The sequence below is a fragment of the Hippopotamus amphibius genome, chromosome 15, assembly GCF_030028045.1.
Source record: "Hippopotamus amphibius kiboko isolate mHipAmp2 chromosome 15, mHipAmp2.hap2, whole genome shotgun sequence".
Lineage (NCBI taxonomy): Eukaryota > Metazoa > Chordata > Mammalia > Artiodactyla > Hippopotamidae > Hippopotamus > Hippopotamus amphibius.
This window is the reverse complement of record NC_080200.1, coordinates 38,818,332-38,831,785: the sequence shown is the minus strand read 5'-3', so window position 1 is coordinate 38,831,785 and position 13,454 is coordinate 38,818,332. Positions and strand designations below refer to the sequence as shown.

The window sequence follows — 13,454 nt, the reverse complement described above, 5'->3', positions numbered from 1 at the left end:
GGACAAGTTGCCAGCTATACTCAGCATCTTTCCTTGTTCTACTAAGGACAAAGCATGTTCTGTTATGAGATCTCTGCCAGTAGCAGCTGTAGTTTCAAAAAAAAAACCTGTGTAGAAGTGATGTCTCTTCTTCCAATAGATGCTAGTAAATATTTTGGTGCTATATTTGTTTAAAATATGAGGGTGAGTCAAAAATTATCTGCACTCTGGTTATATTAAAACTTCTGTTAAAACTACAACCAGAGTGCAGATAATTTTTGACTCACCCTCGTATTAAGCATTAAAACCATATACCTCCTCCAACCCCAGTTTATTGAATAGAAGATTCTTTTTCTGCTATGTGTTTACTAACTAGAGATGTCTTTTAAAGTTGTGCTATGCATAGACTAGATAAAATAGAAAAAATAATAGCATTAGTTTTGGGAAACTATAGTTTCCATAATAGTCACCTATTATGGAAAATAATGCTTCATTTTAAGGACATCATCCCTTTTTTGTGGATTTATTATATTCTTCTTGAATATGTTCATCAGTTTAAACACATATATTAATATAACTGGGGTTCTTTAATCCCAAAACAAGAGAAATGTGTTTTTTTTTAAAAAAAAGATAAAAGACAAACATAAGGTATATTTGTTGATAATATATGTGGTAAGACATACTCACGTCCAGAAAATTCTGAAACTCTCAGAATATGGCCATTTGGAACTTTGACCCCAAAACTGGCATTTACTGACTTTCAAACTAGGTCAAGATATTTCTTATTGCTAAGGCCAATTTATGATCTGTAAACTCTGGAGCATACATTGTTTGTTTTGATATATATTGCATCATTTATGATCATAACATGGTGAGAAGGCATCGAATGCTATCTTTTTTTTTTTTTTGGCTGTGCCACACAGCTTATAGAATCTTAGTTCTTGGACCAGAGATTGGACCTGGGCCCTGGACAGTGAAAGCCCAGAATCCTAACCACCAGATTGCCAGGGAATTCCCTATTATTCATTTGAGAAAGACAAAACTGACAGAGAGAAACATAAGTTTAATTGATGCCATGAGCTCAAAGACCACAAGAGGGAAACTTAAATATTACTATTTGGATCATTTTACATTTTTAAAATGGTTGATAATGAAAACATTTTTTCTTTCAAATTTGACTTATGAAGAATGCAGACACATTTTTTCCCCCCAGATGAAGATCTAGCACAGATCATGTGTTTTGGGATCATGTGGCGGGGTGGGGTTCCCAATTTCACAAAGTAGGCATAGAAAAACTAGGATTCTTCACTGGGCTGGAGATTTTCCTTCTCCTTTTCCTTCAACTTGAAGGGATTATGGCTTTACCAGGAAAGGGAGATATTGGAGGCAAGAAGGAATGAAAGGAAAGGGGAATGAAAAAGGAAGGAGAAGAAACAACAAGGAAGATCAGAGGTAGGGAAAAGAGACAGAAGAAGAGGCAATGATAAAGGGAGCTGGAGACAGAGAAGAGAGAGAAGGGAAGGAAAGGTACGTGGGAGAAGATGGCCACCCTCCCCTGCCCCAGAAGGATGGTCCCATAATTCTTGCAGGGAAGGTCACGCTATTCTAGTGGAATGAATGGAAAGTTGGACCCTTACTTGATTGCCAGGGATCATAGGGGATTGAGCTTTTACATTTTTATTCTTAAAGAGCAAAGTAGAGTTGGTGTAAAAAAGCATTTTTGTCTGTTATGTTTTCAAATAAGGGCAACAAATATATTTAGACTCAGGTTTCAGAGAAAAACATTTTATATTTTTCATAAAGCTAACTTTTACCTCTCATGCTTCATATTTTACGAAGTCATATTTACTTTAGGCATCTCCTTAAGATCAAATCAGAGTGAATATCATAAAAAAGCATTTTGGATTGACAACACATTTGGCAATATCTGGCAAATGGCCCATTATCTTTCAAGTAGTATTTGATACATATAACCAAAGAGTAAAATAAAAGACTATGGAGTTTCAAATAGCTTTTCATCCGTATTGAAGTGATTGTAAACAGTAATTTAGTTTTGTGATAAAGAGCAGTAGGAAATAGAGAAAGTAAAATTCTAGCATCTTAAAATCCACAATCTCTGACAAAGACATAGTTTGATTTGCTTTACAATGTGTATTTACACATACCTGTTAACCTCTTCCTGCTCTGCAACATCATCATATACTTCCTGGTCATCTTCAAAAGGTCTTGATGAAAGAGCACCGAGCGAGTTCTTTTTCCGTTTCAGGGAATCATAGTCAATCTCTACAGCCGTTGTTTTAATATAGCCGTCTACCAAAAGGGGGAACAATTTATGTTCGGGTAACTGTAGTTGAAATATCATAAAGTTGTGAATGAAATATTAACTGCACATTTGCTCTTTAAATTTTCCTTCTATTTCTTTGCTCGCAATTCTGATTTATAGACTTGTTGACACACGATTCACTGTACTTTGTCAGTCTTATGCTGTTGTGGTTTGGGGTAAGCCTAGAGTCTACTTGCAAGATTCCAAAGTGATTCATAGGAATCATTTTTGCCTTTTAACATCAGTGACAAACCTAATGCCCTTTGCTCCTCCCTGAGATAATATGAATATTTACATTTCCCCCCACTAAGAAGATTACACAGAGGAGGTGAAGATGGAGCTATACCTGTCATTTAAAATCTTCCCATCCTTGTCCACCTTGTAACGTGCTCCCAACGTCATGCTTAAGAGTAGCTTTGGAAGAATTTTCACATTCATACTGGCTCAAAAAGAAAAGACTTTGGAAGAAAATGAACACTTACATGCCCCCCTGGCTGTTCTGCCCAGCCACTTTCCTTCGGGGTTGTCTGTGATGCGGATTATTTCAATTTGCTCTCCTTGCTTAAAGCTCAGTTCATTCTTTCCTCCTTTGACATCACAGCAAGCTTTTGCTTGATGGATGACTTGAATAGGGCCTGTTAGCTGCAAAGAGGAAAAAAAAATCACAACCGGCTTCTTTACTATTCAGAAAATCTTTCAGGAATGTGGTTTTGAAAGACAGTATGTCCACCACTTGCCAACCTGCCTATTTCCCACATTTACAGGCTTGGACGAGAAGTCGAGGGTGAATGTCATTCCTGGTGAAGGCTCTTAGAGGAAGGGTTAGGGGAAAATTGCAGAGGTCAGACAGAACCAGCAGAGACCAGGTAAGCACGTGCTCGGGGGCCAGGAGGGAGTGGTAGTGATCTGCTGACCTAGGGAACTCTGGAAGATTTGCAGAGGAAGCTGCTGATAACCCAATATCGCTTATGTGCAACATGCTGGGTGCTGTGTGTTTTTATGGGGTATATGCTGGTGGTCTGCTTGGTAGACAGAGGTTATTCCCCTCTATGCATTGTCCAATTATTCTGATGCTTTTCTGCAGGCTTAAAACAGCAAGAGTTGGTGATAGTGGTTGTACTTGTGGGAAAAGTATTTTCTTTCTTTCTTTCTTCCTTTCTTTCTTTCTTTCTTTCTTTCTTTCTTTCTTTCTTTCTTTCTTTCTTTCTTTCTTTCTTTCTTTTTCAACTTTGTGGTACTTGTCTATCTGTAAACTTGGAGTAGACATTAGCTGCTATAAACAAGATAACAGTTTAGAAATAGCTCTGTAAATAAAAAAAAACAGCAAGCAAATATTATGAGAGGTTTTTAAAATTAATATCCTGAATAGTACAGTGGTTTCTTGACAGCAGGGGAATAATCTAGTTTAGAGGCCATGCATCCTAAACTCCTAATTTCCTAATCCTAAATTGGTGTCTTCAACAGAATTTCTTGGGTCTTTTGATATGCAAATATGCATTGTGATTTTCGAAGAAGCTCTATTTTATTTTATTGAACTTGTGTTGCAATGAAGTGTAAGACATATCATTAATTATGGACCAGAAAGCAAGAAAGAAAGCAGCTTAACTTAATTTTGATATGCCAATGATGTTAAAATGGATCCTAATTTCAGAATTTTAAAAAGTGAATATTTTGTCAGAATTAATGAAGTGTGGAGATTTGTGACAGTTCTCACATTTATTTATTTAATTTGAACATCTATTAACATTTTGTGGAAGAGATATAATGTGTGAAGTCCTAGTCTTGACAAACTTTTGAGTTCATATTTGGTGGTATGATTTCCATATCCTATTTTTTACTTATGAACAAGTATTATTCAAATGAATGAATGAAACAATGCAGAATTGATTTCTCAAAAAAAAAAAAAAAAAAATCCACAAGGAAAAGCTTCACATAATTCCTCCAAAACTATAAACAATCTCTTCATAAAAAGTATGTTATAAAGAGTTTCATTTAAGAAGTGAATTTTTCATGTTTTACACTTGAAAATTATAAACCTTGGTAGCCATATATTCTGTATGAGGAAAATATTTTAATATTCATACTGCAATCTTAAATTTTGCTTATATGTAGTAAGCAAAATTGAATGAGATCCTATAATAGATACAGTGCCTTCTGTGAATTATTTTATTTAATTCCATAACAAAATTTCAAGAGAGGTATCATTTACTCACTTTAAAAATAAGAATCTGAGGTTCAGAGAAGTTTAGTAATATGTCCATGATCACATAATTTGTATGTGCAGTTGAACTTTGAATCCACATCTGTCCAACTGACTCTAAGCTTTACATTTTCCCTTTGCCCTGCCGTTGAATTTTTGTTTTACTATAATCAATATACTAGGAAATGATATACTAATCACATTTTTATAATTCAAACCATACAGCAAATGTTCTGGAGGAATTAAATATTTAAGGGAAACTTGATGTGAATCCTTTTTATACTGAAGAATAGTTTTGTAACTAGATAATCCCTCTAAATATAGCTGACATACCAGACCCATACCAGACGGGCCACGTCATCAGAGACGGACTAGCCAAGAGCGTATAGTCTGCAAGTGTAGCGGTAGTGGTGGTAGTAATAGAAGCCACATAATTAGAAATCAGAGATCAGAGAAGACAGAGGTCAGAAATCCAGGTGGATGAAGAGGGAGGAGACACAACAGGTATCTGAAGTCAGCATGTACATAGGCTTAAAATAAGGGCAAAAATGTAGGTCAGGTCTAGACAGCAGCAGTTAGGGGAGCTCACGGAGCTTTATTGACAGGTCTGGTTAATCCAGAGACACTTCTGTCCCTTGTACCACTATTATGCATGCCGCAGGGATATGGATGTGTGTGGTCCTGAGCTCATATTATGAGTAGGATAATACGAAATGCACAACCCCGAGACTCAAGATGAGTTTGAGTAACCAAGTACTCTTTCACTCAATTGACATAAAATTTCCTGAGCTCCCGCCATATTTTATTTGGATTTTATTGCATTGCATTTTTAGTGCAGAGATAAAGGAGATTACTGGACAAAAACATTACTGTTATGAAGGTAGTTACTCTTTAAAAAACAATGATTGAGTAATTCTCCAACGATGTAAGGTTTCAAAAATGGTGCCTTTTGGTGTGAAAGTTATAAAAAGAGGTTACGCTTTTTTCACCCATCAGCAAGCAAGCTCTTACTTTAAATTTCTTCTTTATTTCTTGCTCTTTCTTTTCTCTCTCTTTCTGTTCCTTTTTCTCCAGCTCTAATCTCTTCTTTTCCTCCTTTTCCCTTTTCTTCTCTCTTTCTTTGGATGTTTCTCTGTGGATAAAAATTGTAAGGTTGTTTCAGCATCCGCAGGCATTGACGTGTTAGGGCTTCTTATCCAGAGAAGTTTCTACCCACAACAGAAGATAGTATGAGGAGTATAGGGGAAGGTACAAAGCCAAGGCTTGTCAAAATTCCTGGGTGCATGAGACTGTCCTTAAAACCAGCAGGATGCATTTGAATGAGGATACTTTCCAAAGGCTCTGCTGCCCTTACAGCTTGTGCAGGCAAGTGGATAGCACTGTTTGTAAAGTTTCTTGCAGCCCGTTGGCATGAATAGAATTAATCTCTCTCCTCTCTCTCTCTCTCTGTGTCTCTCACAAACTCACTGGTACAAGTTCACGTACACGCATGCACTTGTACACACTTGTGCAAACCTTAATTCAGAAACTTTAGTCAGAATTAGTTGAATAAAAACTAGGTAGAGGAAGCTAACCTATTTGAATTCAACAAAAGATAAAATAACATATTCATTTCGACTTCCACTCATTTTTCAAGAAATTTCTTAGTTTGGGGCGACCCAGAAACCCATTTTGGAGCTCCTTTTAACATCTTTCTGCTTTAGCAGGCTAAAGCTTTGGCATCCAGTGCTGTGTTAAATCGTCTCTCATAGCAGGGTTGTGAGGTGTAGCGCTGCCTAGGTGAGGACGTGGCAACGTATACATGAATTCATTTTCCCAAGGACACACTGGGAGCAAGAAATCAGATTCCTGGCCCCGTGATTCCCTGCCTGTGGCTGTCTAGTGGGCTGGAGGCCTCTGACCTCTCACACAAGGCATTTTAACAGAGTCCTCTGTAAAATCCTTAGACAAGAAAAGAATCTTTAGTCCTTTGTGTTGAAATAAAGGTTATCATTGTATGACCTTCATTTGAACAATGCAGCTTCCCCCCACCCCAACCCTCTCAGTGTTGAATGTCCGTCCACTCTCCCTCATACAAATCACTATAATCATCTTAGAAGGAAAATATCATGGTAAAAAAAATGTAACTCATACATGTCTTCATATGTTTCTCCTTCACTCTCTTGTTCCTGTCAAGAAAAATGTTAATGATGGTTAATTGTAATTATTCAGTAAGGGGACATACACATTATTACATTGCTCAAATAATCAGTAAAGCAAGCATAAATTTGTGTGTAAATTTGGCTTGTTTAAAATATTTTTTCCCCCTTTTTAGAGGTAGACTGGGAAAGGAAATACAGAAAGATTTCATTTTATAACTTGCTGTGTAATTCAGAGGTGTAGCCAGGCTTAAGTTCATGTTTAGCATTACAAAATTACTATGAGTCAGTGTAATGATTGGTGTTTCTGTCTCAAGCATTTTAGATGAAATAAGATTATAAATGAAAAAACATCACCATTACTCATAAGAATTTTCATTTGTTGGTTTCTATCAATAGAAAATGAATCACAATAATTGTTCCATATTCTATTTACAGCAATATGAGGAGAAAAAAAACTGACCTCATCTAGATTTCCAGTACCTAAAGTATTAAAAAAAAAAAAGAATACAATTTAGTATACTGTAATTAAGAAGTGCTTTAATACAGGATTATTAGATGTAATATAATCTTCAAAACAGTTTATAATGTAAAAGAACTTATAATTTACCAAAGCTATAGAAGTACAAAATAGAATACGTGGTTTAGATCCTTGCTATGGCTTTTTTGAATCTCATAATTCAACTATAAAATCATTTCATTGGCTTTTATAAATTAATGCAAAAGCCAAAGATTAATGAAGACACTCTTTATTCTCTCTATGAATAGCATGCACATTTGGTTTTATGGGCTTGTAGTAGGGAACAAAGGTTTTACCAGAAAATCACAACCAGTCCACACTTTTTGACTTATTTGTTCCCAAGGATTTGCTTTTGTGTGTCAAACAAATCAAATTAATTAGATTTTTTAAGAAGATATTTTACTGCTCAAGGGTTTTGTAATATCAACAAATTACCAGGAATTAAGACATCATCTAAAACAATAATAATAAAAACAGTGTGGAACTGATATACAAATGAATAGACCAGTGGAATAGAGCAGAGAGCTGAGACAGATTCACAAATTTACATATACACAAATAGACACATTATGCAAAGACACAAACACACCAATAGAGTCAATATAGTAAATGTGGCATTATAAATTAATGAGAAAACGGTGGATTTCAAAGTATGGTAATGGGAAAACTGGCTTTGTACATGAGACAACAAATCTAGATTTTTGGTGCTCCTCAAAAGTGGACTGCAAAGAAATCAAAGACCTAATTATAAAGGATAAAGTTCATAGGAGATAATATTTGTATTTCCTAGGGACAGGACTTCTTAAATAAAACTTAAAAAGTACGAACTACAAAGTAAATATTAATGAATTTGATTATATCAAAATATATTTATGTTCAGTGAAGGACCACATGGACTAAGTTCGTAGACAACGGATATTTGCAACATCTACAACTGACATGGGATAAACATCTGGAGTACAAAGGAACTCCTGCAAGTCAGCCAGAAAAGGACACCAACCCCAAGAAAACAATGGTCAAGGGATAGGAACTGGCAACTTACAAAAGACAAAACCACAAAGGCTAATAAACAAATCAAATATTTCAACTCAATAGCAAGCAGAGATATGAAAGTGAAACAAGACATCATTTTATGCATACAAGACCGGAAACAATTAGAAAGCTTCATAGTACCATGCACTGGTGAAAGGCAGGCATCTTGGAATCTTCATGCCCTGTGATGGGAGTGCACACAGAGGCAGCTCTTCTGGAGAGCACTCTAATCCCACCCAGTCAAAATGAATATGCTATAGCTTACAAGAAGCCACTTTACTACTCGATACACATCTTACAGCAAGGCTCTCAGAGGTCCACAGAGGGCTATGGACAAGAAGGTGCACTGAACTGTTATTTGTGGTACCAGTGAGTTGAAGGTGGAATGTGAATGCACAGGATGTGTACTGTGGAGTGCTGTGCAGTAGTCAGCAGACAGAAATTAAATATACATGCACAACATGGAGGAGCCCCTCAAAACACCTTAGCTGAGAGTAAAAAAAAGGCCAGTGTGAGCTATGATATACTGTTTATGTAAACTGAAATATACACATACAACAGCATGCAAAGAATATGTACAAAAGACACACACACACTAAGTACATGGGAATATTTGTCTCTGGTAAGGGGAATGAAGGAAAGGGAGGTCATGGAGATACAAGGAAATAAATAAATAAGTAAAACAAGAGAGGGGTCTTGCATGGACCCATGATGATAATGACCCATTAATGACCCTATGAGGATAATTAACTCCAACTTCCGTATCTAAGGGAACAAATAAAACATCTTTCGCCTCTTACCATCAGAGTGCATGACACTATCTTGATTTTCTTCATTTACAGGGCCTCTGCAAACAAGAGAGAAGAAAAAGTGAAAATGGAACAAGTAGGTGCTCCCTTTACAATGAAGAAAAAAAAGAATAAAAGTATCTTTTAAAAATAACTCTTTTCCTTTTCATATCTGCTCTGATTTAAAACTTCAGAAGTCAGTAGAATAGGCTTTAGCCTTGTACTGATGCTGCTACTGCTGCAAAAATGGAGAATCGGGGAGCTTGAGTTAGCACTGTCCGTTCAAAGTGAGCACCTACAATTAATCAGTAGTTTCAGGGCAGTAATATGTTTTCTGTTAAAATGACAGTATATCCATAAGTCATTTCTGGGTTCTGAAGGCATGTGACTGGCTGTATGGTATAGATTCCAAAGACCGTCAGTTCCAATCCTGACTCCTCCCCCTTTTCCAGATGTTCTCCACCTGGTTTTGCGTCTATCACTTGTGGCTTGGACTCCAAGGTGTTTCATTCCAAACTGCTTCACTCCAACTGCTCATAATAGTTATCAATACCTGGGCCCCATGAATCCCTAATGATTCATGGAACCATCTATATTTTCTATTTCTATTCTTGGGTTGATTAGCATAACTGGGGAAAATCGCCATTTTACTGATTCAGGACATTACAAATGATTGACATTCAGTCTCAGCTGTACCCCTATCACTATTCTATAATCTCATTACATGTTTTTTCTAGTCAAGTCTCTCTTGCATCATGCTTCTCAATGGCTATTCAAAACCTTCACTACTTCCCTCAAATATCCTATTCCTCTCCTTTCCCTTATCATCAGATGATCTTGTTTCTTATTTCACTGATAAAATAACAGTTATGGGGGTGAACTCTCTTAAGAAAACACATCCCTTGGGACTTCCCTGATGGTCCGGTGGTTAAGAATCTGCCTTCTGATGCAGGACATGAGGGTTTGATCCCTAGTTGGGGAACTAAGATCCCACATGCAGTGGGGCAACTAAGCCCGTGAGCTGCAACTACTGAGGCTGTGTGCCACACCTAGAGAAGCCCACAGGCTACAATGAAGAAGAACCCATGTGCCACAAAAACCCAGTGCAGCCAAAGGAAGAAAAAAAAAGAAAATACATTCCTTTAACTCCCAAGCTTATCTACAGTTACACCCATCCTTACTTCTTCCTAACAAAGTTTTTCTTTCCATCTGTGTTCTGAATCCTATCTGAATGATCTGTTATTTTACCCCTTTTATTCCCTTTCTCCTGTGTTATCATATTATTTTTTAATATATTATTTATATTCTTCTTCTTCTTCTTTTACTCCCTGTCCCTAAATATCTCACTACTGTTATCTCCCTCAGCCCAAATTACTCTCATTCATAAAGGACAAACACTTCTCTTCACCTTTCTAAATCCTCCATATTACCCCAAGGCCATCCTCCTTTTCTCAGCCAAAGTAGAAAAAGCTGTCCATACTCACTGACTTGACTTGCTCTTCTCCCACTCATTTCTTCATTGACTACAATCTGGCTTCCTTGCTAATCCTTCATGGTTACGATTTGTGTGGAAACACTAAAGACCCCAAATAGCCGAAGCAATCTTGAGAAAGAAAAATGGCTGGAAGAATCAGGCTCTCTGACTCCAGACTATACTACAAAGCTATAGTAATCAAGACAGTATGGTACTGGCACAAAGACAGAAATACACATAGACGGAATAGGACAGAAAGCCCAGAGATAAACCCACACACATATGGGCACCTTATCTTTGACAAAGGAGGCAAGAAATACAATGGAGAAAAGACAGCCTCTTCAATGAGTGGTGCTGGGAAAACTGGACAGCTACATGGAAAAGAATGAAATCAGAACACTCCCTAACACCACACACAAAAATAAACTCAAAATGGATTAAGTACTTAAATGTAAGACTGGACACTATAAAACTCTTAGAGGAAAACATAGGCAGAATACTCTATGACATAAATCATAGCAAGATCCTCTTTAACCCACCTCCCAGAATAAGGGAAAGAAAAACAAACAAACAAAAAAAACAAGTGGGACCTAATGAAACTTAAAAGCTTTTGCACAGCAAAAGAAACCATAAACACGACGAAAATAAAACCCTCAGAACAGGAGAAAATATATGTAAATGAAACAACTGACAAAGGATTAATCTCCAAAGTATACAAGCAGCTCATGTAGCTCAATATCAAAAAACAAACAACTCAATCCAAAAATGGGTGGAAGACCTAAATAGACATTTCTGCAAGAAGACATACAGATTGCCAACAAACACATGAAAAGATGCTAACATCACAAATCATTAGAGAAATGCAAATGAAAACTACAGTGAGGTACCACTTCACACTGGTCAGAATGACTACCATCAAAAAATCTAGAAACAATAAATGCTGGCGAGAGTGTGGAGAAAAGGGAACCCTCCTGCACTATTGGTGGGAATGTAAATTGATACAGCCACTATGGAGAACAGTATGGAGGTTCCTTAAAAAACTAAAAATAGAACTACCATATGACCCAACAATCCTACTACTGGGCATATACCCTGAGAAAGCCATAATTCAAAAAGACACATGTACCACAATATTCATTGCAGCACTATTTACAATAGCAAAGACATGGAATTAACCTAAATGCCCATCGACAAATGAATGGATAAAGAAGATGCGGCACATGTATACAATGGAATATTACTCAGCCATAGAAAGGAATGAAATTGAGTTATTTGTAGTGAGGTGGATGGACCTAGAATGTGTCATAGAGAGTGAAGTAAGCCAGAAAGAGAAAAACAAATGCCATGCACTAACGCATATACATGGAATCTAGAAAAACGGTACTTATGAACCTAGTGACGGTAGGAATAGAGATATAGACTTAGAGAACGGACTTGAGGACACGCAGGGGGAGAGGGGAAGTGGAAACTAGGATGAAGTGAAAGAGTAGCATTGACATATATACACACCAAATGTAAAATAGATAGCTAGTGTGAAGCTGCTGCACAGCACAGAGAGATTTGCTCGGTGCTTTGTGATGACCTAGAGAGGTTGGATAGGGAGGGTGAGGGAGGCTCAAGAGGGAAGGGATGTGGGGATATATGTATACATATAGCTAATTCACTTTGTTGTACAGCTGAAACTAACACAACATTGTAAAGCAATTATACTCCAATGAAGACGAAAAAAAAATAAGACTTGATTACCAAGTCCACTAAACACTTCTCAGCCTGCACTTTACTTGATTGCTTCGTGGTGCTTCACATAGTACTGGTCATTTTGCCATTCTTGAGCCTCCTTTGTTTCCATGGGAAATCTCTCGCTCATTTTTTATCTCTCTGGTCACTATCCCACAATTTCCTTTGTGGGTTAATTTGCTCTGACTTCCCCTTTTAAGTGATGGTGTGCTTTTGTGTTCTAGCCCTGGCTTCCTCATTTTTTTTTTAGACTCTGCATTTGCCCCTAGATTGTCTCATATTCTCACATACTCCCACAGCTACACATATTAACTTAATGTTGGTGACTTCACGTTGAAATCTCAAGCCCAGACCTCACTTCTGAGTTTCAGACTCATCTATCTATCATCTATCTCTATCTATCTATCTATCTATCTATCTATCTATCTATCTATCTATCTATCTAATCATCTATCTATCCATCCATTCATCGCCCTATCTTTATTTGTATGTCCCACTGACAGTTCTATATTAACATCCCAGAAGCTGAGCTTTCCCTCTTTCATCCCAGCCTAAATCTGCTTTTCCTACTAGGTTTCTTACCTTGGTGAATCGCAGCACAATTCACTTAACCACCTAAGCCTCAAGTCATCCTTTATTTCTCACTCTTCTACAGTCCCACATCAAATTAATCAAGTTCTGTCAGTTCTGCATATTTAGTGCCTCCTGTAATGCACTTCCCCTTTCCATCTCTCTCCTCTGTCCTGCTAGACACAAAAACAGGATTCTCTCATTGCTAGTGAGGACCCATGCAGTAGCCTTGTGGACAGTCTTCCTCTTCATGCTGCTGCCAAACTGATCTAACACAAAATTGACACCATTTGAAGAATGTGAGCAGGAAGTGCCTTGCTATCACTGAGGCCATAAGAAAGGGCTTAGTGGGTACTCTTGTGGTTCAGGAAGAATTGCCATGGATATACATGTCTTAGTTTCCACCTGAGATGATAAATATATGTGGTCATAAACTGTTATATAATAAACTCACTTTTTAAAAAATTGAATATTAAAAATTAAACATATATGCATAAGGTCCAGTGAGATTGATCATGACATGTCACTTGTTTTTCTTAGTAAACCTTTTTAGATCTTGGAAGGTTCAGAATTAAATACAGAAACGATGTAGTAATTCAAACCCATGGTACAAAAATCTGTGAAATAAGTTTTCTAATCATTGGGACAATATATGTATATTCAATATTTTAAATATTCATAATATTTAAGAGA

The 13,454-nt window shown here is 36.9% G+C and overlaps 1 protein-coding gene and 1 long non-coding RNA gene across 4 annotated transcripts in view; one reads left to right on the top strand and one right to left on the bottom strand.

The window, feature by feature from the left end:
• FYB1 (FYN binding protein 1) overlaps window positions 1-13,454 on the bottom strand; it is a 91,144-nt gene that overhangs the window by 24,295 nt on the left and 53,395 nt on the right. For both annotated transcript variants that reach the window (XM_057709849.1, XM_057709850.1), the window contains exons 3-8: window positions 8,993-9,039; window positions 7,104-7,123; window positions 6,636-6,670; window positions 5,514-5,634; window positions 2,785-2,944; window positions 2,145-2,289 (exon numbers count right to left, since the gene is read on the bottom strand). In XM_057709849.1, coding sequence (XP_057565832.1) covers window positions 2,145-2,289; window positions 2,785-2,944; window positions 5,514-5,634; window positions 6,636-6,670; window positions 7,104-7,123; window positions 8,993-9,039 — 528 coding nt within the window. The remainder of the gene's footprint in view (window positions 1-2,144; window positions 2,290-2,784; window positions 2,945-5,513; window positions 5,635-6,635; window positions 6,671-7,103; window positions 7,124-8,992; window positions 9,040-13,454) is intronic.
• Window positions 1,115-13,454, top strand: part of LOC130837072 (uncharacterized) — a 51,023-nt gene continuing 38,683 nt past the window's right edge. Inside the window, exons 1-3 of one of the 2 annotated variants that reach the window (XR_009049249.1) lie at window positions 1,115-1,506; window positions 3,067-3,168; window positions 9,035-9,077. This is a non-coding gene — a long non-coding RNA (uncharacterized LOC130837072). Of the gene's footprint in view, window positions 1,507-3,066; window positions 3,169-9,034; window positions 9,090-13,454 lie in introns of those variants that run through there. The other variant, XR_009049248.1, reaches the window with a different exon arrangement.